The sequence below is a fragment of the Sorghum bicolor genome, chromosome 2, assembly GCF_000003195.3.
Source record: "Sorghum bicolor cultivar BTx623 chromosome 2, Sorghum_bicolor_NCBIv3, whole genome shotgun sequence".
NCBI classification, from domain to species: Eukaryota; Viridiplantae; Streptophyta; class Magnoliopsida; order Poales; family Poaceae; genus Sorghum; species Sorghum bicolor.
Window position 1 is genome coordinate 63,366,576 of NC_012871.2, and position 25,681 is coordinate 63,392,256.

The following is a 25,681-nucleotide window of genomic DNA, read 5'->3' on the forward strand; positions in this document are numbered from 1 at the left end:
ATCAAATATTCTACTGTTTTTCTTCTATTAACTTAGCTATTGTTTACCAGATTTAATACAACAAAATAACATGCAAGTCAAATTCATATATATGTATACAAAATATAGTGAATACCATGTAGTAATGCTATATATAATGAATTATTTTTAAGAAAATCCCGCAGCGACGCGCGGGGAATTCACCTAGTTTTTCTAAATAGTCAACTACCTCTGCCATTATGAAAACAACATGATATTAAATTACCAACATGTGCCATTAATTATATAACATAATGTAAAGTAACTTCTAAATTTATATCTAACTACCCACCTTTTGTTATGATAGATGATCCAAGTATATATACTATGATTCAACAATATGAAAGTGTTCCTACAAGAATGGTACTAACAAGTTATTTAAATTATACTAATTTATGTTAATTGCTACTTTAATTCATGGCATTATGTCGTTATGTAACATAGGCCACAACAAGAGACACGATAACTAAAGCTACGGTTTTCAACTAAATGTGTATTTAAGACACTCGAATGTGCCGTACAGAGAGAAAAAAACAGCAGATAAAGATAAAGAAACATATAGATTGGTATTTAAGTCTCTGTACGTATTCTGTTAAAATTATTCTGTTAATATAAATAATATCTTAGATATAGGGTATTAGACATGAATATCTAATCTATATGCTTTGTGTCTCATACGTTTTTAACTCTTGCTAGAGTATGGGTTAATATATATAATGAACTATACTTCAAATCGTGATAAAGAGTTAGGTTCGCCTGAGCTGAATGAATAAGCATAAAACTCAAGAACGTAGTATGTTTCTGGTAAGCTAACTGTCAGTTCAAGGCAGCACTCCTAATGAAGTGACTAATACAGTCTTAATTAGTACATCGCTTACTCCTATAAGCAGCAACATAAAAGTAGTTTTTTTCCCTTTGCTGGAGTAAGCTAAGGGGTCCCTATAATGATGGCCTGGACATGCGAATTATGCGAATATGAGACGCGGACGTCTCACCCCATGTTGTGTCCAAAACTCCTGATACCTGTGTCTCGTGCCCAGCATGACAGCGTCGTCGTGACTCACACAGACGTCAGGCTGATGACAGACGCCAACTAGGTAAGGCGAGAGCGAGAGCTTGCTGATAAGAACACGTACCCGTACTGATCCGGAATCCCGTCTCATCTCGTTCACCTCGACGAAAGAAAGCTAGCTTCCCGCTGCAGATTTGCCAACTGTTTGTTAGGCCTTGTTTAGTTCCCAAAAAATTTTGCAAAATTTTTCAGATTCCCCGTCACATCGAATCTTTAGACGTATGCATGAAGTAATAAATATAGACGAAAATAAAAACTAATTACACAGTTTGGTCGGAATTGACGAGACGAATCTTTTGAGCCTAGTTAGTCTATGATTGGATAATATTTGTCAAATACAAACGAAATTGGTACTATTCACATTTTGCAAAATATTTTGGAACTAAACAAGGCCTTAATTTGTTTGTCACGGACACGGTCGTCCGATCCTGACGGCATCATCACCTCCAGGCATGACTGTCAATGTCATCGTCCTCAATTCTTCTCGGCATAGTATAGCGTCTGAAACTCCAGATCAACCAAGAAAAAAAAAACTCAGTCAGTCAAAAGGACTTGCTGCATAAAGAAATGGGATTGTGTGCACTGACCATCTGGTAGTATTTTACGCATTTCGATCACCAAAATCCTGGAAAATATCTTGATTTTTTATGCCTTTTGTAGCAGATGTAGACGACCTTTTGTGCCTTCATCAGAAGCTTTCGGAAGGACCCACAGACAACACTAAGGCCTTGTTTAGATGTAAATTTTTTTTTGGATTTTAACATTATAACACTAAGGTTTAAAAGATTCGTCTCGCGATCTACAGGTAAATTATGCAATTAGTTATTTTTTATTTATATTTAATGTTTTATACATGTACCGCAAGATTCGATGTGATAAAGAATCTCATAAACTTTTAGATTTTTAAGTGCATGTAAACATGCCCTAATCAATCTATGGGCGGGGCCGTTCGTTGGGTGGCCAGAAAGCTAAAAAAAAAGAAGAGGGGGATCCAAGCGGCCTATTCCATTTCTGCTCCCCACTTTAAGTTCACAGACTTTACTAACAAAAAGATAGACAACTCGAGTGAGATACTTCACCTGCGGCTAATCTGCACTTTGTTTATCTATGATGATAACGATGCCCTGGATTACCCGGCGATTAGCAGGCAGCTGTTCCATGTGAGAAAAGGATGGCATGCACCGGCATCTGGGCTGCTGCTGGGCACATGCCAATTGGCGTTTGCATCCGGGAAACCTCCACGAAGCTAGACTTGGCCACTTGGGAAGCTAGCTGCCTGCCGGCGAGTGTGATCTCACTTGTACGTCAGGCTACCATCACCAGCCGATCGGTTCTGCCAAGCCCGGCCGTGTGAAACCCCTCTCTGTCAGTCAGAATCAGAGATTCTTAGAGCCATGAGATGAGGCAGCCGCTCGCCTCGGTGATCTGGTCATGGCCCATGGATCCAGCGTTGCTTGGAAGAACAAAAATCCCCACGCAAGGCAATGATCGCGTTCCCTGCCAGCCTGCCCTGCCGCGGCGGGCGCTCGTCCAAGTTAGGGTCCCGTTCCATTCCACTACACGATCAATCTGGTCCAGAATTTCCAGTAAAAAAAGTTTTTCCTACTTCTACAGCAGGAGTACCTTTCACTAATATGAGCCTGTTATCTTGTGTGAAAAACTTTGATTAAAAATACTATTCGCTAATTTATTGTGATAGAAAAACACTAATAAATGACCGATAAATTCGACCAATCCAACGGGCTCCACAAGGGTTACTACATACTCCGATGACGGCGCCCGCTTTGCTGATGCGACGCTGTCACAAGGCGCGCGTATGCACCGGGGAGGAGCGTCGCGACGGGGGCATTGCGTGCGCCTGGCGTCAGCGTGAGCAGCGAAGCGAGGCTTACAAGAGGAGGAGGATTTGGGGAGATGCGCCCACGCAGTCCTCACGGCGTCCTGTTTTTTTTTTTTTTATAATATTCTCCGCGCACAGCAGGACAGGAGAGCGGCCAGGAAAACGAGGGAGGGGAGGGGAGGGGAGGCCAGGAGGGCGAGAGCAGCTGTCGCTTTTGACCTAGGGCGCCGTAACGGAATCAAGGCGGATTCGCGCGCGCCCAGCTACTCCTACGAGTTGCTCGCTCCTTCCTATATAACGGACCGCAAAGGCAACGGCAACGGCAAAGCCATCGTCGTCGTCGTCGTCGTACTTTCGCACAAGAACACGGGTGAGGTCGGCTGCTGGCGGTTGGAGAAGCAGAGCAGAGGAGCTTGGATCTTGGAGGTAGCGGCGGCAATGGAGAAGCCCCGGCAGGTGGTGCGGAAGTTCCTGGCCCGGCCGCAGCACGAGGGCGTCGGCGCCGTCGTCCGCCGCAGCATCGGCAGGTAGGTTTCATTCATCTTCATGCCATTCGGCATGCATTCCTTGGCTTGGTTTGCTGATTGGGGGATGGATGGAATTCTGTCCGCGCAGGTTCGAGCTGAGGTACTTCGATCCGTTCCTTGTCCTCGACGAGTTCTCCGGTGAGCTCCCCATCATCCATTCGCCCCTTTTATTTCTCTTTCTGAGCGATCGATATTCATCTTACTTACATGCCCCCATTTCGGATGAACTAACCGGTTCCTTGCCCGAATTCCGCGCAGTTTCTGCTCCGGCCGGGTTCCCCGACCACCCGCACCGAGGCTTCGAGACCGTCACCTACATGCTCGAGGTACGCTCATCTTCAATCTCCGCCATTTTGGTCGATCTGTTCTTCCGTTTTCGTCAGAGCAAAGCAAACCTGAACGAGCCGCCATGCGTCCTCTGCGGCGGCTTCACCACGAAAGGCATTCCTTCTTGCTTGACCCACTGAGCCGTAAAGACGGCAGCGTCGTTGCTCGTTGGCAACCAAACCGGCGTTAGGAAACGAACCGCGCGCGTGGTGCCGTTTGTCAACATCAACAACAAGGCCAAATGATGCCGATCCCAGCGGTTGGGTTGCTCTCAAAGTTTCTTCCCCTGCACTCGAAGAATCCGTCCCGACGGGCCCCGGTTTCGGTAGCCTTCCCTCCCCCCATTCCCCTCAACGCGCCCGTCAACCACCACCCGCGTTGCGATACTTTTCCGCGATTAAGGGATGGACACGGCACCAGAAAGCCATTACCGAAAGATCATAGTGCCATCGTCCCCGTAAACAATTTGTGTGTGTGTGTGTGTTTGGTCTTTGAAAAAAAGTTGTGAAAGGGCCATAATCATCAGTTGGTACCAGTAGTTCTGACTTCTGATAAGAAAGTAATGAGCTCGTGTAAAAACGAATCAGGGTCATGTTCTGAGTTCTGACTTCCTCCTCCCCCTTGTTTCAGGGCGCCGTGACGCACGAGGACTTCGAGGGCCACCGTGGTACCATCAAGGCCGGCGACGTGCAGTGGATGACGGCCGGCCGCGGCATCGTGCACTCCGAGATGCCCGCCGGCCCCGGCACGTCCAAGGGCCTGCAGCTCTGGGTCAACCTCTCCTCCGGCAACAAAATGTACGTGACCCTTTTCCTCTTTGTCTCCACGCTCGCCGCCACGGCGCAGCTACTAGTAGCCAAGTGTCAATTCTATCGAGATCATTGCAAGCTGGGATGGAGAAAAACGTGGTGACTGACATCGGAAAACGACGTGCGTGCGTGCAGGGTGGAGCCCGGGTACCAGGAGATCCAGAGCAAGGACATCGCATGCACGTCCGCGGACGGCGTCACGGTGCGCGTGATCGCCGGGCACGCCATGGGCGTGCGGTCGCCGGTGTGCACGCGGACGCCGACCATGTACCTGGACTTCACGGTGCGGCCCCGCGGCGTGGTGCGGCAGCCCGTGCTCGCGTCGTGGAACGCCTTCGCCTACGTGCTGGAGGGCGAGGGCGTGTTCGGGGCCGAGCGGGGCGCGCCCGTCGGCGCCCACCACCTGCTGCTGCTCGGCCAGGGCGACGGCGTCGAGGTGTGGAACAGGTCGGACGACAGGCCGCTCCGCTTCCTGCTCATCGCCGGCGAGCCCATCGGGGAGCCCGTCGCGCAGCTGGGCCCGTTCGTCATGAACACCGAGGAGGAGATCGACATGACCGTCAACGACTTCGAGTGCTACGCCAATGGGTTTGAGAAGGCCAGGCACTGGAAATCGCAGGCGATGGTAGCGCTTGGCGTAGAGTAGGGCGAAACACAGAACACAGGATGAAGAAAGAAAACGAATAGACTATTTTCGGTTCTTTTTTTTCCTCACGTTAATTATCGTTCTATTCTAGTTTGTTGCATTCAATTTTAACCCCCAAACATGGGTCGCTTTGTGTACATATCTGCGATAAATTAATTTTATCAATAAAAATGAATTCGCCAAATGTTCAAAAAATATGTATTGAAAACAAAACGAATCCCAATTAAATGTTAACTCTTGGGATCATCAAAACAAGCAAAGAGTACCCGAGAAGGAGTACTTTGTGTTGACAAGTCAAGACGACAATTGACCAAGTCAAGTGAAGACGATGGAGGACTTGATCATCAGGTCATCGAGGACGAGGCCCATGTGGTCCATGCAACTAGGCATCGGGACACGAATGTTGGCACTCGGTTTCCATCGCGTGCAAGCATGGAGGAGTCTTTTGATCTTGGATTCAGGGTGATCACGAGATTCGATGCAATTCCAATGCCCACGTCTCTCGGCCCTTTGGCGTTTTAGCCTTCGTCCCCCCGAGGCCTACAACCCTACCCTACAACGGTGCCGGCAATAACAGCTTTCTATAAAAAACCATGTCTTTGTTTAATTTTTATTGGCTAAATGCTAATATGATAAAATCATCCATCACGCAGCGAGGTCGAGGATTTGTCCCAAAACCAGAGTCGATCAAGATTGAATTGTTGTTCGTTTTTTGGGGGGTTGGGGGGGGAGGGACAGGGGAGAAGCTGTGTTGTTCCAAGGGGTGCAAATGCACCCCTCAAAATTGCAAAAACAGAAGCTTTAATTAAAATTTTACCATATATGCACCCCTATATGCACCCACAAGCCAAGTGCGTGATTTACTCTAGTTTCACCACTAAGAGGGAATACATTGAACTGTTGTTTGGTACACCTACCATGTGAGTATAAGGTTGCTTAGGAATCACACGTGAGATTTCAATCTCAATCATGCATGCACAATTTATTTAATTGTATTTTGTGAATAGTTTCAACTTGATCCTTAAATTAAAATCGTATTGTGTTATTTAGTACATGTGTATCGAATGACATTGCAAAGTTTGTTATTTTTTATCGAATCACATTTCTTAGAATTTTGTCTTAGAATGTCAGCTAATTTATATTGCAGGCAATATTTTTTTTTTGCTTGGTTTATGCTTCGTTTTTTTTATAACAATATGCATCGTTATTAAGATGCAAACCAAACAGGAGCAGCACTGTTTTTTTATTTCACTTTCCCCACACAAAGTACAACATGGAGTTAGTGAGATTCGCCCACATTCGCCTTAAAGGTTCAAGCTCTTCTTATTTTTCTGAAGGCGCAATCGATTAACTCTTTTACGAAATACTCCTGCTTCGCAGTCGTCGCCTTGCGAAATTCAGATCCTATACACGATTGATCACATACATTTCAGTTAATCGTCAACCTATTAGTACGTATTAGGCATTAGCCATGTGTATATATGTCAAAAAATGCCAACATTTGGTTGTTTTGGCCCCTTCTAACAACTGGATTTTGTCCATGTACTTACACTATTTTATAGCTATATTTGTGTTGTTCTATTACTATATTTACAATATAATTATAATGATTTTTTAGTATAATTTATTGAACAAAGTGATATAATTTAAAGATAATTACATATTCCAAATAAATATATGCTAAATTTACAAATTATTTTCATTTATCGCAGCTAAATACATGTCAAATATATCAAATTATTCACAAATTTTAGAACAAATTATCCAAATGTTGTAGTAATTTCGCAAAACGGTAGCCGTGCAGTCGGTGATTTTCGAAGGAGTTGTCTAGCCAATAACCGGTTGATTTAGCTTTTTCCATCAACTGAAATTTTTACATGTATTTACACTATCTTATAGTTATATTTACACCACCTTATTATTATTTTTATAATAATCTCTTCGGTATAATTTATTGGACAGAGTGATGTAATCTAAGAATAACACAAATATGCCAATTTTTTCAAAAAAAAGTTACAAATTATTTCTATGTATTCCAGATATCATAGAAATATATGTCAAATTATTCACAAATATCATCAAATTATTCACAAATTTTAGAACAAATTATCTAGATGAAAACAAACGAACCGGAAAGATGAAAACAAACGAACTGGAAAGTTGATCTGCATCACACTAGCTAGCTTGCAAAATTACGATGTGTAGACGACGATTGCATGTCAATATGCTCGGACGTGCACGTACGTAGTCATCCGCGATGTGCACTGGACCAGGCCACGGCATTAGTATCGGTGGGCAGCAGGCTTGGCAAGGGCGGTGCCTCGGCGGATCAAACGGCCAAGAATCCGGTTGATTGGAAGCTCCAAATCAACCGGTTGACCATTAGCATTTCTGTTTTCGAAAATCGGCATGCGAAACACAGCAAGGGAAACCGGTGTTGTTGGCTGGTTGGCTCTCGGACGCCAGGCTCTAGGTAATGGTGGTGTGCTGGCCAGCATATCAGAAAAATCAGTTATTAGGAACTCCTTAAACAATCGGTTGCTCTTTAGCAATTCTGCAAATAATTTGTTGTGATGAGTAGTGGCGTGCAGGAGTACACTACATTTCAGCTAGCTGTACTCTATATCAAGACTACTATTTGCTGATTTGTAACGAGAGAAAAACAAAGCTGAAGCAATATAACGGGTCGTACCGGCGATACTCGATCTGGACCTTGCCGGCGTTCGGGTCGGCGATGATGGCGAAGGCCTCCTGCGAGAGGTCGATGGTGCCCCGGCAGCCGGCGGCGGGGCAGAGGTCCACGATCCGGACGGTGACGCTCCGGCCGGTGCACGGTTCCGGCACGCCGTCGTTGGTGGCGCCCTTGCACGTGACCTCGTACCGGTCGCCGCAGGCCTTGCCGCCGTTCCAGAAGGCTTCGCTCGCCGCCGCGATCATCGTGCCCTTGTCCTGGAACCCGTAGCAAGCCGACGCTGCACGAACACGCAGGGGATGAGCATGCTATATATCATTACAAGAGATTAATATATAGCTGGCTGATCAAGCAGAGCTTTATTAATTGGGACGCGTATACGTGTGTAGCTTGGGGTGTAGAAAGTCGCGGTAGTCGTCCCCGCGGCCAGGGACAGCATCGCAAGGCGGACTAGCACCATAGCCAGAACAATGGATGTTGCCTTTTGGGGCATCGCCATTGCCATCACCGTCCACGAGCTCGCGCGCGCATACGAGAGCCGAGAGGCGTGCGACGAAACTATAAACCGAGATCCACGTCATGTTTTATAGGCAAAATTATTTGTTATGAGAAGCGAATGAACAGGGCCGTAAAAGAGTCAAGTCATGTCTCGCTAAGCTCCAACAGTCCCAAATACTCTATGGACATCCACGTCGCACTGCGGGGCTGTTTGGTTCGGTTCCTCCGGCCAGGCATCCATCTCCACCCCGTCGTCCAAAATCAGACGCCTCGGGGAGCTCCTACGCCAGGCAACCTTTGCGCGACACATCTCGTTACTTTCTGCTACTACAAATCTAGCTACAATCCTATACCAATTCATCACGATCAAGGCATGCTCCGTAGTACGTATATCCTCACGTAATCCTATACTAGCTTTAGCGAGGTCTGTTCCAAGTTTCCAACCCTCGGGAGATTCTCCCAAGGATGTTCCTCGGGGCATGGTGCGCGCGACCGTGACATGTCGTCGTCACGGTTGGACGGCTAGCTCTGGCCGATGCCCGGTGCCTGCACGGGTCCTCGCATCGCTCGCCGGTTTGGCTCTTCTCCGGCGTCTGGTGTCCGGCCGGGACTGCGGACAAAGCAGCTTGCCAGCCTGATTATGTGTTGCCTGCCTGATAACTGGACGAAAATGAAGGCCAGGTCACACGTGGTTCAGAAACGCGGCTTGATCGTCAAGAGACCACTGTTTTTCTTTTATTATTATTTCCATTCCAAGGTCCACGTTATAGCCTGTTCGCTTGCAGCTGAATCTTTCAGTCATTCAACAGTGTTTTTTTCTCATAAAAAATCAGTTAATAATATTTTTTATCATAATTTATCAGTCAAACGAACAAGACGATGACACAAATACTGTCTCAACCTTACAAAAGCACGCACACCCACCCATCTTATGATGGAGGACCTTCTTTTCCTTTTCCGAACCACCTTACGAGCATTTGTGATCAGTTAAAAAAACTGTTTCTTTCCTTAAAAAAACAAAACTTATTTCTATCTGGGCCTTGTTTAGTTCATCCTGAAAACCAAAAAGTTTTCAAGATTCTATGTCACATCGAATCTTGTGGCACATGCATGAAACATTAAATATAGACGAAAACAAAAACTAATTACACAGTTTAGCTGTAAATCACGAGACGAATCTTTTGATCCTAGTTAGTCCATGATTTGATAATATTTGTCACAAACAAACGAAAGTGCTACAAACAGCGAATTCCAGAGTCCAGACGACAAAGGTGTAATCCTCCGTGGAGGCTGGGATTCTAGAGCACGGCCAGGACACGCCTGCACGGCCGCGCTTCACCGCGGACCTCCGGCACCTAGGGGAGATCTCGAGCAAGTCTACGTGCCACCTGTAGCTTGCACTGAAGGACCAGGACGGCGGCAGAAAGTTACGGCTGATTGCTGGACTGACAGAACGCACGCCTGCAGGCTGCACTGCACGCCCTACGTGTGATATGGCAAGGCAGCCACATTGGCCGGCGACGGCGACCCCCTGACCTGAGCAGAGGACAGAGGTTGTTCGTGGCGGTGCCGCGAAGGCAGGAGCAGGACAGCAAAGCGCGCAACGACGAGGGCCACACGCCCACACCAAATCAAGTGAAATCACTAATCATCCGGAGGAAGACGAGAATAATCGGTAGCATGAAAATCGGCGCAGAGATAGTTTGGAACTTTGTCGCAGTACAATGGATGGTGCCTTGGATCTTCAGAAGTGACAAGCGCCAAGGATCGACCGATCAACCGGAACACCATTTGACGTCATGCAGTAGGCAAGCAACCATATTGGCTGGCCCGATTCAACCAACCACTTGCTCGCTGGCTGCGTGTGCACGCACCTGCCAGGTTACGGATTTTTACCGGACGAAGTCAGCGCCTGTAACGTGTACGAGCAATCATACGCCGCCGAAGTGTCGATACGATACGAGCATCTGATATTTCCAAGTCAGCATCCGTGCGCCGTGACGCAACACAACTCTCGGTGGCAATGGCGCCGCCTGACGGACGGCAATACGGCATGCATGTGCAACAAGAATATCTGAGCCACACAGCTCGAAAACACGGTCGCAAGCAGCCCAGGGCAACGCAAAAGACTGCCCAGCTGCAACGACCATGTAACATTCGTACAGTACTGACGTCCCGGGCCACGAGCCCAGGGCAGGACACGAGGAGTTCGACCCCCGTGACGATGGGCATGGGTCTTGATATCGGTCAGACACAGACGGTGCTCGTTCGTGTCAAGCCGTCGGAATGTGGTCGAGGATGCACCTGTTCGACGTGCATGACGCATCACATCAGATGGAAACCCTGCTCCACCGCCCCGCCGCGCGCGGTTGCATCTCGGGAAGGCGCCGCCTGCAACCGTAGCGCCGAGCGGACCCGCCGGTCGCGGTCGCTGCAGCGCAATGATGGACCGATCGAAGCGCGGAAGCGCCGAGCGCGCGGCCTCCTCTCTCTCTCTCCTCCCAGCTGCCTCGCCCGATCCTGATCGGCCTCGGGCCTCGCCCTCGCCGCGCCCGCCGGGCCACGAACAGCACCACGTCGTCTCGTCGGCTCGTCGCGTGCGTTGGATACTCCATGTGGCAGCGTCGTCCCGTCCGTGGAAAAGTCCGTGTCGGGGTCGGGCAAATGCCGGCTGGCCGACTTGTCCGGATAAGGGACTGCAGGTGAACGCTTGTCGCTGTGAGGCCACGCGCGGGCAGGTCGCCCCGTGCACCAACCGCTGCCGCCGTGCCGCCTCTTCAGTCCGGCAAGGGCTGGATTCAGGCGGTGGCGCGACCGGTCGTGGCAGAGGCGCGAGGCGAGGGAGAGGGCCAGCAGATGCGTCGGCATCGACGGGCCGACCGCATGTCTTATCCGGTTTCAGGGCCAGGGACCGTGCTTATCTGGACGCCAACTTGGCATCCGATGCTGGTCGTGGCAGAGAGATCAGGGCCTTGTTTAGTTCCGAAAAGTTTTCGGATTTCGGTATTGTAGCACTTTCGTTTGTTTGTGACAAATATTATCCAATTATGGACTAACTAGGATCAAAAGATTCGTCTCGCGATTTCCAGCTAAACTGTGTAATTAGTTTTTGCTTTCGTCTATATTTAATGCTTCATGCATGTGCCGCAAGATTCGATGTGACGGAGAATCTTGAAAACTTTTTGCTTTTTGGGATGAACTAAACAAGGCCCAGATCGTGCAAATGGAGCCTGCCCCAGTTGGGCACTGCTATCTGACATGGCACGTCGATGACACGTCACGGCTGGAAAGTTCCGCTAGGACACTTGGGCCTACCTGTGAGTTTTTTAGAAACTTTTTAGAGTTCAAAATTTTAGAAAATTCGTTTGTAGTATTGGCCATTGTGCCTACGTGTACATGCATGCTTGGATGAACTCCTCACTGCCGTGGCACTTTTCGTTTTTGTAACAGTTGTGTGTCCCCCCGGTTTCGCGCGCCTATAAAAGCAGCCAACCTAACTCTTCAAGAAAGCAAGCGATCGTACGGCACGGCACGGCACGATTTTTCTCCTGCCATGGATCCGCGACGCGCCTGCTGGGAGAGCTCGACGGAGGACGTGACGAGGCCACTGCTGCTGCCCGTGCACGATGACAGGCGGCCTGCGGGTGCGGGACGACGCTGGTGCTCCGCGCTCAGGTCGTCCGTGCTCGCCAACAAGTACCTGGCCGTCGCGTCGGGCCCGCTGGCGTGCGCGCTCATCTCCGCACTGCGAGTAGGAGACCTCGGCGGGCACCCCGCGGCGCGCAACATGCTCGGGGTGCTGGCCTGGGTGTTCCTGTGGTGGATCACGGACGCCGTGCCGCTCGGCGTCGCGTCCATGGTGCCGCTCTTCCTCTTCCCGGCGTTCGGCATCTCCTCCGCCGACGCCGTCGCCAAGGCCTACATGGACGACGTCATCTCCCTCGTCCTCGGAAGCTTCATCCTCGCGCTCGCCATCGAGCACTACGGCATCCACCGCCGCCTTGCCCTCAACGTACGTGCTCGCGCGCCACTGAAGTTTCGAACGCGGCCAAAAAAAACAAAACAAAACAAAACAAAACAAAAAAGACTAACGTGATCGTTCCGACGCGCAGATCACGTCTCTGTTCTGCGGTGACCCGGTGAAGCCGCACCTGCTGCTCCTCGGCATCTGCGGCACCACCGTGTTCATCAGCATGTGGATCCACAACACGCCGTGCACCGTGATGATGATCCAGGTGACGACGGGGATCCTGCAGCGGTTCCCGCGCGACCAGCTGGACGGCGGCGGCGGCGCCGACGCACGGGAGCTCCAGTGGTTCTCCAAGGCGCTGGTGCTCGGCATCATGTACGCGTCGACCATCGGCGGGATGGCCACGCTGACGGGCACGGGCGCCAACATCATCCTGGTGGGGATGTGGTCCACCTACTTCCCGGAGCAGCGGCCCATCACCTTCAGCTCCTGGATGTCCTTCGGGCTCCCCATGACGCTCGTCCTGTTCGTGGCGCTCTGGGTCACGCTCTGCCTCAAGTACTGCACCAACAACACGGGGAGGGTGCTCTCGGCTTACCTCGACAGGAATCACCTCAGAAGAGAGCTCAGCTTGATGGGTAGGTTTTCCCCCCCTTCTGACGGTCTCTAGAATATTCTGAAAATGGACTTCACAATGGCTTGAATTGCTTCTCTTGACAGTTATTTCTGTTTTCTGATGGGGTCTCTGTCTTGAACTGTGACAGGTCCGATGGCATTTGCAGAGAAGATGGTTTTGGCCGTCTTTGGGGTAAGTTGCATGCATGCATTTGTGGCTTCTGTGCCAATTCAGGTTTTGGATAGCATGAGTCTCACTCAAATCATCAATGGACAATTCTTGCAGGCTCTCATTGTCCTATGGATGACCAGGAGCCTGACGGATGACATCCCTGGATGGGCAGTCCTCTTCGACGGCAGAGTTGGGGATGGAACAGTGACTGTAAGTGCACAAAATCCGCACCCCTCTTGATCATTCTTCAGTGACGATGACGATTTGCCGCGTGGGCTCACCTGACAGCAACTTGCAACAATTCTACCTAGATCATGATGGCAACGCTGCTGTTCATCATCCCAAGCGGCAAGAACGACGGCGAGAAGCTCATGGACTGGGGCAAGTGCCGGAAGCTGCAGTGGCACATCATCCTGCTCCTCGGCGCGGGCTTCGCCATCGCCGACGGGTTCAAGTCGAGCGGCTTGACCGACATCCTCTCCTCGGGGCTGGGTTTCCTGAAGGGCGCGCCGGCGCTGGCCATCGCGCCCGTGGCCTGCATCTTCAGCGGCCTGATCACGGAGTTCACCTCCGACGACGCCACCACCACGCTGGTGCTGCCGCTGCTCGCCGAGCTGGGCAAGTCCATCGGCGTGCACCCACTGCTGCTCATGGTCCCCGGCACCGTCGGCGCGCAGCTGTCGTACCTGCTGCCCACCGCAACGCCAGGGAACGTCGTCGGGTTCGGCACCGGCTACATCACCATCAAGGACATGGTGGTCACTGGAATGCCAATAAAACTCGTCGGCATCGCAGCTCTCACGATACTACTGCCAACGTTAGGTAAATTATAAAACTGCCAACTCCTGCCAACTCTCTTGTGCTTATTTCTTATCTTCCTTGTTATGCAGGTTCTCTGGTTTTTGGCATGGATTCGAAAATGTAGGAACTTGGACGGCCAACATTTATCAGGCTCATTATGATACGTGGGATTTATTTCTAATCCTGCAGGAATTGAGCTGGTTCCTATCATCCTATGAATGGAACTCTTGCAGATTTTAGTTCATGTGTTCGTTTGGAACATTTCACTATGTAGACTGTAGGCTGTCCCTTTTTAGATAAAGAGACTGTAGGCAGTCTAGACGTTAGTCTGGTACTTGTAAAGTGTTCAGGCTGTACAGTTCATCAGTTTCATTGCCTCAGGAAGAAAATGAGGTTGTATTGTCTTGATTGTGTATTCCTTGCTTCAGTTCCGAGTTAGAGATTTGTACGCAAATGATTTCATATGTACAGATGAGATTTACTATATCTTATCTCCCTGACTTGCAGCGTAGTACATTCCAAACAATGCCTTTTTTCAATTGGAACCTTTTCGTGTCAGCTTGCTAATTCCAGAGGTGGCATGAACGTTATCCAGCTTAGCAAGTTAACAGTCAGCAGAGTAATCTTATCCACTACCCTAAGTCCACATACAAAGCTGACGGCCTATACAGAGAATATTCTTGTGTTCTGCTGGTTATAACTTAGGTCTTGTTTAGTTTTTTTTTTTATGAAAAAATTTTAAGTGCGGTAGTATTTTTGTTTGTATTTGGTAATTATTGATCAATCATAAATTAATTAGACTTAAAAAATTCGTTTCGTGAATTATAGACAAATTATAAAATTATTTTTTTTATTTTATCTATATTTAATAGTTAAAAACTAGAAATTTTTTTGAATTTTGAGACGAACTAAACAAGGCCTTAACTACTACTATGCGTTCGAACCCTCTCAAGTTTTGTTCGTCTAGACTTGTCACCGAAAAGTGTTTCTCTGCACCGGACAGGGAAAGGCTAGCCCCAACGCGACATCGTGTAGTGCTGCTTGTCTCAGGCTCCACATATGGTCCTGCTCACCGTGTCACTTGGAAGTTGGAACGGTAGTCTAGCAGATGAGCAGAGCCTTGCAGAGGCAGCATTGCTCTCATCTGACAAAAAGTTGAGCCAACACCTGAAGTGGTTTTGGAGAAAGACTCCCTTTTTCTTTTTTTTTTCTTTTTTTTGGATTGATAAAATTTTCTTTTGTTATAAAATTCTCTGGTATAATTTGGCTCGCAACATTTTGGGAATTATAGCAGCGAATCTTAAGTTCTTAACACAATGGCCCCCAAATTTTCGGCCCAGCGATGCACACCGACTAGGGGCCCTAGGTCCCGGCCCAAATCTTTTCAGTTTGTACAGAAAATCCAAATCGATAGGGCGACGGCCAGGAAAGAGCGCGCGGTTCCGTTTCCCGCGGCCTGGCGACCGATCCCATCACCCCACGGGCCGCGCAGCTGCGGCCTGCGGCCGCCGCGAGCCGTTCCCGGCCGTGCGCTGCACGCCGGTCGCCGGCACCATAGCTGGCAGCAGGTTCTGCTGCTATTCTTGCTAGCCAACTTGCTCACACCGTCTCGCTATCGCGGTGGAGCCCTGGGCAGGCCGGACCAGACACGCGAGCACGGGATCTTCCCTCGTCGCCTGAATTATTGTATCGGCCGACGTCGACGGCAACCACCAAACCGATCACGACCGGGATGGCACGTCCGGTGCGTAGCCCTCAGCGTACACTGTCCACAAATTGTATAACGTTACTCTGCGTAGACAGACATCTGTTCAGTGTTTTCTAGGCTCTCATAGCTTACCATGTATGCACCGTTCGAATTTCCACGGAAGGCGTGAGAAAGTGCGCAGATCAAAAGATTCGGATAAATCTACGTGGCATTTGCAGCTCTGCACTGCACCAATGCCCGCGGAAGAAGATCAGTGTTCGTTTGGCCGATAAGATATAACAGAAAATACTATTGTCTGATTTATTATGAAAGAGAAATACTACTTAGGTCTTGTTTGGATGCAGTCGGATTCGCATCAATCCATATGTATTTGGGTGGATTGGAGTGGAACTTGAACTAAATTCCACCCAAATCCATTCCAACACATGTGGATTGAGTTGAATCCAAAAACATCCAAACAAAACTTTAATGGTTGATCGATTCGGACCCCATGGTAGAAGGCTGGACTGGACAGAACGCCTGCGCTTCGCCCACGTCGTGAGTCGTGACAAAGGCCAGGGCCCACGCAGCCACTGCCCCGCGACGGCGACCCGTTGCCGCGGCCCTGAACTTGTGGCGAGGAGGCAGGACACAGGGCCGACCACGACACCAATCGTTCGTTCGGGCGGAACGTGCATTCAGTACCATAAAAAAAAACCGTCGCAAAAAGCAATTGGAACTTTCTTATTAGTAGTATGTATATGTACTTCGATACTGTTTTGACCTTGGAAACGCCAAGGATCGATCACCTGATGAATGATCCAGGCTGAATCGTCAGGAGTACTACAGGGAGAAACGGCAGACGGCTGCTTCCATTTGACGTCATCCCGTAGGCAAGCACGGCTGCTGGTGGCCAGTGTGTAAGTGCAATGCATCGCCAAGTAAGGACCGAACAAAGTCAGGCTTTGTGTATATATATAATGTAACGTGCCGGACTTTCATCAGACGTGAACCATTACGCAAACACAGTTCGCATGGCCTGACACGTGCACAGATACTATCATCGGAAGTTCGGAACAGCTCCAGCAGGGATTACGCGACACACGCCTGCCACGACCGGAAACATAACGTCCTGGACACGAATACGACAAGACCAATTACGTGTTGCCACACCGGTCCGAGAAAAGGCTCGGTTCAGTCGGAACCTTAACTAAACCAAACACGCCGGTTGCTCAATCGACCGGACACGCGGCGCCGGTCGCCCGTCGCCCGTCGCCGTCCCTAGCGATAGCGAGTTGTGAAAATATCACGTGCCGCACGTCGTGCGTGGAGACATCGGCAGGTGCGTGGAAAAGTCCACGGAATGTCGACATGGCCCGGCCCCGGCCTCGGGCGGCCTGGCGGCTGGCCGTGCGCGCGCAGGTCGCCGCGTGCACGGTGCACCAACCGTGTCCGTGGCCACCTCTTGGGTTTGTCAAGGGCTAGGCAAGCGAGCATTTGCGGAGGCGTGAGGCCAGCGGACACGGCGGCGTCGCCGGCAGGAGTCTTATCCGGTTTCAAGATGGGCGTGGGCCCGTGCTGATCTGGACGCCAAATCGGCGCCACACACTGTTTAAACATTGTTGGGGGTGGCGTAGGAGCCAGCGGAGAAAGTGCATGTCTTTGTACTAAACTATTTCTCCATCTAAGCATTATTTGACGTGGCATGTCGTGGCACACGCTCATCTTGGACCGCCTTTTCTCGCTTGACTAAGGCTTTGTTTAAATTCATAATCTAATAATAATTAGCTACTTAATGACTCTTATCTAATACGTATTAGCTAGTTAACTATTAGCTATCTATTAGCTAGAGGATGTTTGGATACACAACTAATAAAAAAACTACTAAAACAACTATTATTATTTGATTTAGTCCAAGTAGTAAGATAGTTATTATTTAGAGATCCTAACAATTAGCTATTTTTATTAACTGCACCTGTTTGGGTCTAAAGGATAATTATTAACAAATAGCTATTATATATAGGATCCAAACAGAGCCTCAAACCATTGTTTGTTTGGTAAAAAAAGACATGGAGACTGCTGCTGTACCCTTCCAGGTGTAAATAAAATGGCCACAAGAACTTTTTTGAAAACTTTAATGGCCACAAGAACTCACAGCAATACTTTCGTTTTCTTAATTGTTTTCTGTTCCCGCGCCTATAAAAGGAGCCAAACTTTTTGGACACCACATTCCAACAAGCAAAAGCAAACCTGTGACGGCTGCAGAGCACCGGCAAGGTTTTGTTACCGCGATTTTCCTGGGCCATGGATCCACGGCACGGCGGCTACTGGGAGAGCTCCTCGGAGGACGTGACGAGGCCGCTGCTGCCGACGCACGACGAGGACAGGCCGACGACGACGGGGGAGCTCTCCTCCTGGTCAGGGCTCCGGACGCTGCTCGCCAGCAAGTACCTGGCGGTGGCGTCGGGGCCGGCTGCGTGCGCGCTGATCTGCGCGCTGGTGGACCTCGGCGGGCACCCCGCGGCGCGCAACATGCTCGGGGTGCTGGCCTGGGTGTTCCTCTGGTGGATCACGGACGCCGTGCCGCTCGCCGTAGCGTCCATGGCGCCGCTGTTCCTCTTCCCGGCGTTCGGCATCTCCTCCTCCGACGCAGTCGCCAAGGCCTACATGGACGACGTTATCTCCCTCGTCCTCGGCAGCTTCATCCTCGCGCTCGCCATCGAGCACTACAGCATCCACCGTCGCCTTGCCCTCAACGTACGTTCGCTGTGCGCCGCGCGCGCTCGCGCCTTTTGCATGCCGATGAAATCAACGACCAGCCAGAGTTTCTCGATACGTGTGTAACATTGTCGCGCTGTTGCTCGTTCCGTTCCGACGCGCAGATCACGGCGCTGTTCTGCGGGGACCCGGTGAAGCCGCACCTGCTGCTGCTGGGCATCTGCGGCACGACCGCGTTCATCAGCATGTGGATCCACAACACGCCGTGCACCGTCATGATGATGCCGGTGGCGACGGGGATCCTGCAGCGGCTGCCGCGCGGCGAGCTGGAGGGCGGCTCGAGCTCGGATGCCCGCGTGGTCCAGCGGTTCTCCAAGGCGGTGGTGCTTGGCGTCGTGTACGCGTCCGCGGTCGGCGGGATGGCCACGCTGACGGGCACCGGCGTGAACATCATCCTGGTGGGGATGTGGTCCACCTACTTCCCTGAGCAGGACCCCATCACCTTCAGCAGCTGGATGGCCTTCGGGCTCCCCATGGCGCTCATCCTGTTCGTGGCGCTCTGGGCCACGCTCTGCCTCATGTACTGCTCCAAGAACACCGGGAGCGCGCTCTCCGCTTACCTCGACAGGAGCCACCTCAGAAGGGAGCTCAGCTTGCTTGGTAGGTTCTTCACTGGCTGTTGGCCTGCTCTGCTTGACTCACAAGAGCAATGTCTGGCATGTTCGCTAACGGTCCGATTGATCAACGTCCAATGTGCAGCTTTCCCTGTGAAGGATGGAATATTCTAATTTAGCCACGATTTACTATTGATTGTTTATTTTCTTTGAAAGTTACTGAAGCATTAAAACAGAGCTGATGATTGCCTTCAGTTTTTTTTTTGATGGGTCTCCATCTTGATTTATGACAGGTCCAATGGCATTTGCTGAGAAGATGGTTTTGGCCGTCTTTGGGGTAAGTTCCTGTGCCAGTTCAGATTTTATTAGGGTTATTATTGTATCTAAATCTCAAAGGATTCAGTGACTAATTCGTGCAGGGTCTCATCGTGCTCTGGATGACCAGGAGTCTGACAGACGACATCCCTGGGTGGGGAGTCCTCTTCGATGGCAAAGTTGGGGATGGAACGGTCACTGTGAGTAGCCCAAAGAATCCACAACTTTTGATCGACTTTGCTACGTGAGCTCATCGGGCACAAACTTGCAAATAACGCATGTGTGCAGATCATGATGGCGACACTGCTCTTCATCATCCCGAGCGGCAAGAACGACGGCGAGAAGCTCATGGACTGGGGCAAGTGCCGGAAGCTGCAGTGGAACATCATCCTGCTCCTCGGCGCGGGCTTCGCCATCGCCGACGGGTTCAAGGCGAGCGGCCTGACGGACATCCTCTCCGAGGCGCTGGGCTTCCTGCGCGGCGCGCCGGTGCTGGCGGTCGCGCCCGTGGCCTGCGTCTTCAGCGGCGTCATCACGGAGTTCACCTCCGACGACGCCACCACCACGCTGGTGCTGCCGCTGCTCGCCGAGCTGGGCAAGTCCATCGGCGTGCACCCGCTGCTGCTCATGGTCCCCGGCGCCGTCGGCGCGCAGCTGTCGTACCTGCTCCCCACGGGGTCCCCCGGGAACGTCGTCGGGTTCAGCACGGGCTACATCACCATCAGGGACATGGTGGTCACCGGAACGCCGCTGAAAATCGTCGGCGTCGCAGCTCTGACGATCCTGCTCCCAACATTGGGTAATGATGAACTGAACTCTTACATCATAGTACATTTGCTTGCAGGTCTCAGATGGTGTAACAGAAAATGAACTCATTCCTTGTCTCTGTTGGTGTGATGCAGGTTCTCTGGTTTTTGGCATGGCATAGCAGTCTTAGGAGCTTGCACAGGATACGATCAGATGTTTTGCAATACTCGGTCGTAAACTGCAGGTTTAAAACCATTGGACAATTAGCCTACTACTAGTACTAGTATGTTCATCAAGCTGTACAGTGCGTCGTCAGTGCCATTGCGTCTCATGCATTGGCCCAAGGAGGATTCGGGGTCATAATTAATTGTTCAGCTATGAGTCCGGATAGATATTTTTAGTTAAAGATTCGATATGCATTCATGCATATCTGGAATTTGTATAGTATACTAGTATCCTCTTGTAATTTCAATTCGTTGCAATTTTCTCTACCTTTGTCACTGACTCTAGAGATTTCTTCTTCTTCTCCTGAACCATCTGAAGAATAACAGGAAACACAAGAATTCAGGATAGAGGTGGTTGCCTGCCAAACCTAATGATTGATCTCTGATGATTGCGCTCTCTCGCTAGCAAATAGAAAAGTCAAAAGATGGGTAGCGAATTGCAGATCGATCCAAAGGTATCTTTTCAATTGGAACCTTAGCCTATCAATGCCAGAAATGGCATGAAGCTTAAGCTTATCCCGTTTGGCAGTGGCTAGCGAGCATCATCATCAAAGTAATCATATTCCACTCCGCATGTCAAAACATGTTAGCTGACTGAGGTTTTGCTGTGTTCTATCTGGAGCTTGGTATATGATCTTTTTTTATTATTTTTTTGGGAAGGAGCGTGGTATATGAACATGTTTTGTGGAAAGGGCAGGCCTCGAACACAAGGAATTCGGGTTTCGGGATGAAGAGACTAGAGACCTGGAGAAATGGCTCAAAATCGGGGGCCTGAACTAGGCGGCCCAGCCACTGGACTCGAGACGAGAGTACTCGGAAAGTCCGACCCACACCGTTTGATATAAGAATGCCGGCCCATCCAGTCCTGTTTCTTTGATTCAATCCATCCAGTTGCCAGAGCCCCCGCGCCCCGGCCCATGCCGATCGATCGACGCTTCTTGTCTCGCGCCAGTCTCGCTCTTGCACAATCCTTCCCGGGCCCCGCCGATCTGCGGGGGTTCTTCCCGTTCCGATTCATCTCTGCAGCTGCACAGCGCCGACGGAGGAAGCACGCTGCCTCAGTGCAGGGAGTGCTGTATGTACTCGCATCACATCCTACCCACTTGAAATTAATAAGTACCAACTCGATCATCAGACGCAGCACGGCCGCGAATTGATTCGATTCACATGAGCAACCGATTTGTACTGTACTGTCTCGCTGGCCCGCCTGGGAGGAAACGTGGCTGGATTGCGACTCGAGGGAGAGAGAGAGAGAGCGAGCGAGAGCGGCGCCCTGTCCTCTATCTAGGTCGGGACGGGAGGTGGATGGGATCGGGACCGATCGAGCATGGACAGCGCCACTTTTCTCCCTTCCCTTGCCCCCCCCGTCCGGCCCGCCGGCCAACCACATCACTGTTGGACGCATCACACCACCACGCCTAACGCCTTGTTCTCTGGCCACTATTCCGCATTCAATTCCCCGCACTGCTGCCGAGTTATTGCTTATACCTTGAACCCACTCTGTCTGCCTCGGATCCTCTACACCCCAGCCGAACATTCCCCATCCATCCCGATGCATGCACGGTTGCGACCGATCAATCAACATTAAAAACACGGAAGAAACCACAGGCAGCCCTGTTCTAGTTGGAATTGCCGGCCGGGCAGACGCTGCCGTCAAGCACATGGTTAGACGACGGTGAGCTCTTGAACAAACTTAAGTTACGGCGCCAGTACGTTCCTGCAGACGTACGTACAGTACAGAAATAGACGCCGGCCGGAAGGCCCGATCGCGCACGCACGCAGGTACGGGGTGAAGCTCCCCGTCCCCGGCCAGCCATGAATTTGGGATCGATCGATCCGTGTGTCGTTGTGCCTCCACCCGGACCAATTACCCTTTAAATCCCCACCGGCTAACACACGGTGCTGAGGCCACCAGCTGCTTTAATTAATTGGAACAGGCCAACACGGTGATGCCGGCCCGCCTGCGCCACCTAGCTACACGCGATCGATGTCGTCACGAGCGCGCATGTTCGCTTGTATTTTCAGTCTCGTAGCTTTTTACAGACAAGCGAACAAAGTACCTGCATCAGCATTCGATGATCAAAAACTACTGCTCCGTTACCGGCTATAGTATATATATATGTGTGGTGCCAACGCGAAATTATGGTTATAAGAGCCTACGTAGCACCTTAAATCCTAAGATTTGGTTTTCAGTTTGAGCGAATATTTTAGGACTTAGGCGTTTTGCTTTTAGTTTTAGACAACGATGCTTCCGTCGACAGCGAGATGTCTGTAGTAACTACAACAATCTCGAGGATTTGCCGGTATAAAGTCTTTGAAGATGCTCATAAGGATAGAGTTTACTTGTGTACGTGTATATGCATCATGAGTCTGAGTTGTATTGTGTAATTGCAAGGACTGCATCTATAGGATGACTTTACACAGACTTTATAATCAACTACTCTCCTCATTATAAATTATAAGATGATTTTGGATTTTCTGGTCCATGTTTGCTGTTTTGCGCGTGATCCAATAAGACATCAAGCAAACATGATCTTACTGGATTCATTATATTCAATATGTTTGCAATGTTTATTACGGTGTTCATCATGTTTACTGCCACAAATAGACCGTGCAATCACATATGTGATATCATAATTTTTTAGCTATTTTCTAAACTAAATGTTGCCAAAATTTACTTAAATATCTGACATGACATCCATACGGTTTGCAAGCCGACACTTTTACTAAAAAAATATATGGAAATATAGTATTTCAAATCAATAACTAGAGGAGCCTAGAACTAGAAGAAACTAGCTAGGTGGCATATAATAATCTACATGATTGAAGTTCTCATATTGATGGTTTAATTGAAACAGTACAAGCACACAGTTAAGTTGTAAGCGTGTACTACTGTTAGAGTCCCTCTAAATCTGAATGTTCAACACTTCATTTCCTAGCCACAAAGCAGCAGCAGCAGCAGCATGCATGAATAACTACAGCCAGCCATACTGCTTAAATTTTCAGAAGCACAATTAAGGCACTTCTAATTGGGAGTCATGAATGTAGAATTGTTTGAAGAACAAAACTGTACTACTACCTGTAGATCAACTGGATTATTTATTCCAAGATTCCCCGGGCTTAATCTCCACATCAATCTACAGAAATTGCAAGGACCATCTAAATAAATCAGAACAGTGTGGCTTGCAGCTGGTAAAGGCCGCCTCTATGGTACAGTGCGCGCTTTGAATGCTGGGTTTGAATTAATACACAATTATTGGGCCCATTGCTCTGTCAAGTATCAAGTTGCTTCTTTTTTGCTCTATACTAGGAAAATGTAGGGCATGCATAATTTTTGGATGAAAAAAGAAGAGTGACAAACATATATACGTACCCTCTCTCCGGTTACAAATACTAGATGTACTTTTGAATATAAATACTATTCAAAACACTGACTTTGACTAGTATCTTTTGTTAAAAAACTATTATAAAGCATAACAAGGCATACTTTTTTAACCAAACAATATTAATTTCAGGTACTTTCATTTTTTATATACTAGTCACTTAATTAATAATTAAGGAAGTTTCTTTTTTTTTGCAAATTACACAAGTGCAGACGCAGACGATAGCACATACCTCACCCTCTATGAACACAGGTAGGTAAATCCTACCCCTATAAACACCTCCAAAAGACTATGCCAACATATCTCTAGATTGACGATGAAGTCACCACACCTACTCCTATGAGCACCTCCGAAAGGTTGTGCAAGCACATCTCGAGATTACCAAAGCCACCAATAGTGCCTCGTTGTCAACAGAAACGTCACCTATCACTGAAAGAATAACGCCGTTAAATTATAAAATAATTCAGGAATATACGAGTATCCGTGTCAAGTTGAGAACTTAAACACAGATGGATAGGTTCTCAGTTTGCTAAGGAATATTATATTCATAAAATTTATTTTTATTCTTGATGACACATTGTTTTTTTTGCTCTCTCTACTACAAAGCACACTCGGTTTTTTGGGCTACCCTTGCACCGGAGCTGCGGCTATGGCTTTTGCAGCCAAAGCTTCTTCTATGCTTCAGATTGAGGAAGTTTCTTTCCTCACTGGCAGCCAACTCCTGGTGAACTACTTCAATGGTCCGGACCTCAACCATCCACCACATTGGGATGCAAAGCCCTCACTCAAAGATTCATAAACTCAGTGGCCAACAAAAGGATCCAAGTGCTCAAGGTTCAAAGGAATATGAATGTTACAGCTCATACACTAGCTAATCAAGCTTTCCAAATTCTCTGTAATGCTTTGTAATGTGGCAAGTGTTAAATGTTCAAATGTCTCTCATGCAAGTAGCTGCCCCTCCTAATGGCACTACAATCTGTATCCTGGAAACCTTTCTCTATCATTGCAGCTAGTTGCTGCTAATAAAAGTGTGTATTTTGTCAAAAAAAATTGGCAACCACAATGCTCTACGCTCAACCAAGGGGGCTAATGTGTTGGGTTGACTTTAGACAATGGTAATAATTAAGAGCAAGTCACAAAAGGGGGTGACTCTCTACATATGCACATCTTGATTAGAGACGATAATAAGCCCAATTGCGATCCTCCGTTGCACAACACCCTTATGGCCTTATATATGTATATTAAAGGCTCCCTAGTGTTCATGAAAAGACCAAAGTTTTTGTATAGGATTTTAGGCACGAATACAAAAGGCTAGTGAAAATCGTAAACTTCATGGGCGTCTTGTAGACACCACTATAATTATTTACACTTATAAATCGATTTATAGTGGCAACTTTTTTGTAAATAATTTTTTAAATTAAAAATTAGGCTAAAAATAGTAAAAAAGCCAAGGAGGCTCGCACGAGGTAGCTAGAACATGGTCCTAAGCATTTTCTCTAATTTTTGCGAGAACTCCATGCATATTGCGACTCCTAGGAATCAAACTCAACGCCTCAAGTCTCAGGTGTTACGCACCTTACCACTACATCTCAAACTCACTTGTGACTAAACAACAGAAATATTCCCTAGTATTTAGTCCGGCAAATTTTAAAATGGAGATTTAAAGCCCTAAACAGTTCATAGCTTAGACCCACAATTTTATTTCTAGTGACGTCTATACATTATAAACGGCCACTAAGAAAAATATCAACCATTAAAATCAATTGTGTACTAGTGGCTAGCTAACACACATCACGAATCTCATACAACACATTTTGTCCAAAGAACTAGCGCTACAGGGATTCGATATATACGCAGCAAGGTCCAATCATCATCATTAGCGCTGGCTATAGTACAAGCTGTTTGCCACATATACACATGTGTGAATTGCAAACTTCTCTCTTGGCTCCTAGCTTATCTGCAATATATTTTCAGCCATATTGGCCATATATTGGACGGACTGCGCT

The 25,681-nt window shown here is 48.8% G+C and overlaps 4 protein-coding genes across 5 annotated transcripts; 3 read left to right on the forward strand and 1 right to left on the reverse strand.

The window, feature by feature from the left end:
- Window positions 3,065–5,434, forward strand: LOC8064841 (pirin-like protein At1g50590). Its single transcript, XM_002460396.2, has 5 exons — window positions 3,065–3,457; window positions 3,546–3,595; window positions 3,716–3,783; window positions 4,415–4,581; window positions 4,729–5,434. The coding sequence occupies exons 1-5, from the start codon at window positions 3,369–3,371 to the stop codon at window positions 5,237–5,239; spliced, it is 885 nt and encodes a 294-aa protein (XP_002460441.1). The 5' UTR covers window positions 3,065–3,368; the 3' UTR covers window positions 5,240–5,434.
- LOC8055863 (EG45-like domain containing protein) lies at window positions 6,478–8,495 on the reverse strand. 2 transcript variants are annotated; one of them, XM_021454722.1, is made up of 3 exons: window positions 8,313–8,495; window positions 7,932–8,211; window positions 6,478–6,643 (listed from the first exon to the last, which is right to left on the reverse strand). In XM_021454722.1, exons 1-3 carry the CDS (start codon window positions 8,434–8,436, stop codon window positions 6,637–6,639), a joined length of 411 nt encoding a protein of 136 aa, XP_021310397.1. In that variant the 5' UTR covers window positions 8,437–8,495; the 3' UTR covers window positions 6,478–6,636. The 2 variants fall into 2 exon arrangements, with proteins under 2 accessions (XP_021310397.1, XP_002462560.2); XM_002462515.2 differs by lacking the exon at window positions 6,478–6,643 and adding an exon at window positions 7,282–7,726.
- LOC8064842 (tonoplast dicarboxylate transporter) lies at window positions 11,928–14,498 on the forward strand. Its single transcript, XM_002460397.2, has 6 exons — window positions 11,928–12,441; window positions 12,542–13,037; window positions 13,164–13,207; window positions 13,301–13,396; window positions 13,498–14,008; window positions 14,077–14,498. Exons 1-6 carry the CDS (start codon window positions 11,983–11,985, stop codon window positions 14,109–14,111), a joined length of 1,641 nt encoding a protein of 546 aa, XP_002460442.1. The 5' UTR covers window positions 11,928–11,982; the 3' UTR covers window positions 14,112–14,498.
- Window positions 17,893–20,557, forward strand: LOC8055864 (tonoplast dicarboxylate transporter). The gene is made up of 6 exons (XM_002460398.2): window positions 17,893–18,431; window positions 18,557–19,052; window positions 19,300–19,343; window positions 19,426–19,521; window positions 19,610–20,120; window positions 20,224–20,557. The coding sequence occupies exons 1-6, from the start codon at window positions 17,979–17,981 to the stop codon at window positions 20,247–20,249; spliced, it is 1,626 nt and encodes a 541-aa protein (XP_002460443.1). The 5' UTR covers window positions 17,893–17,978; the 3' UTR covers window positions 20,250–20,557.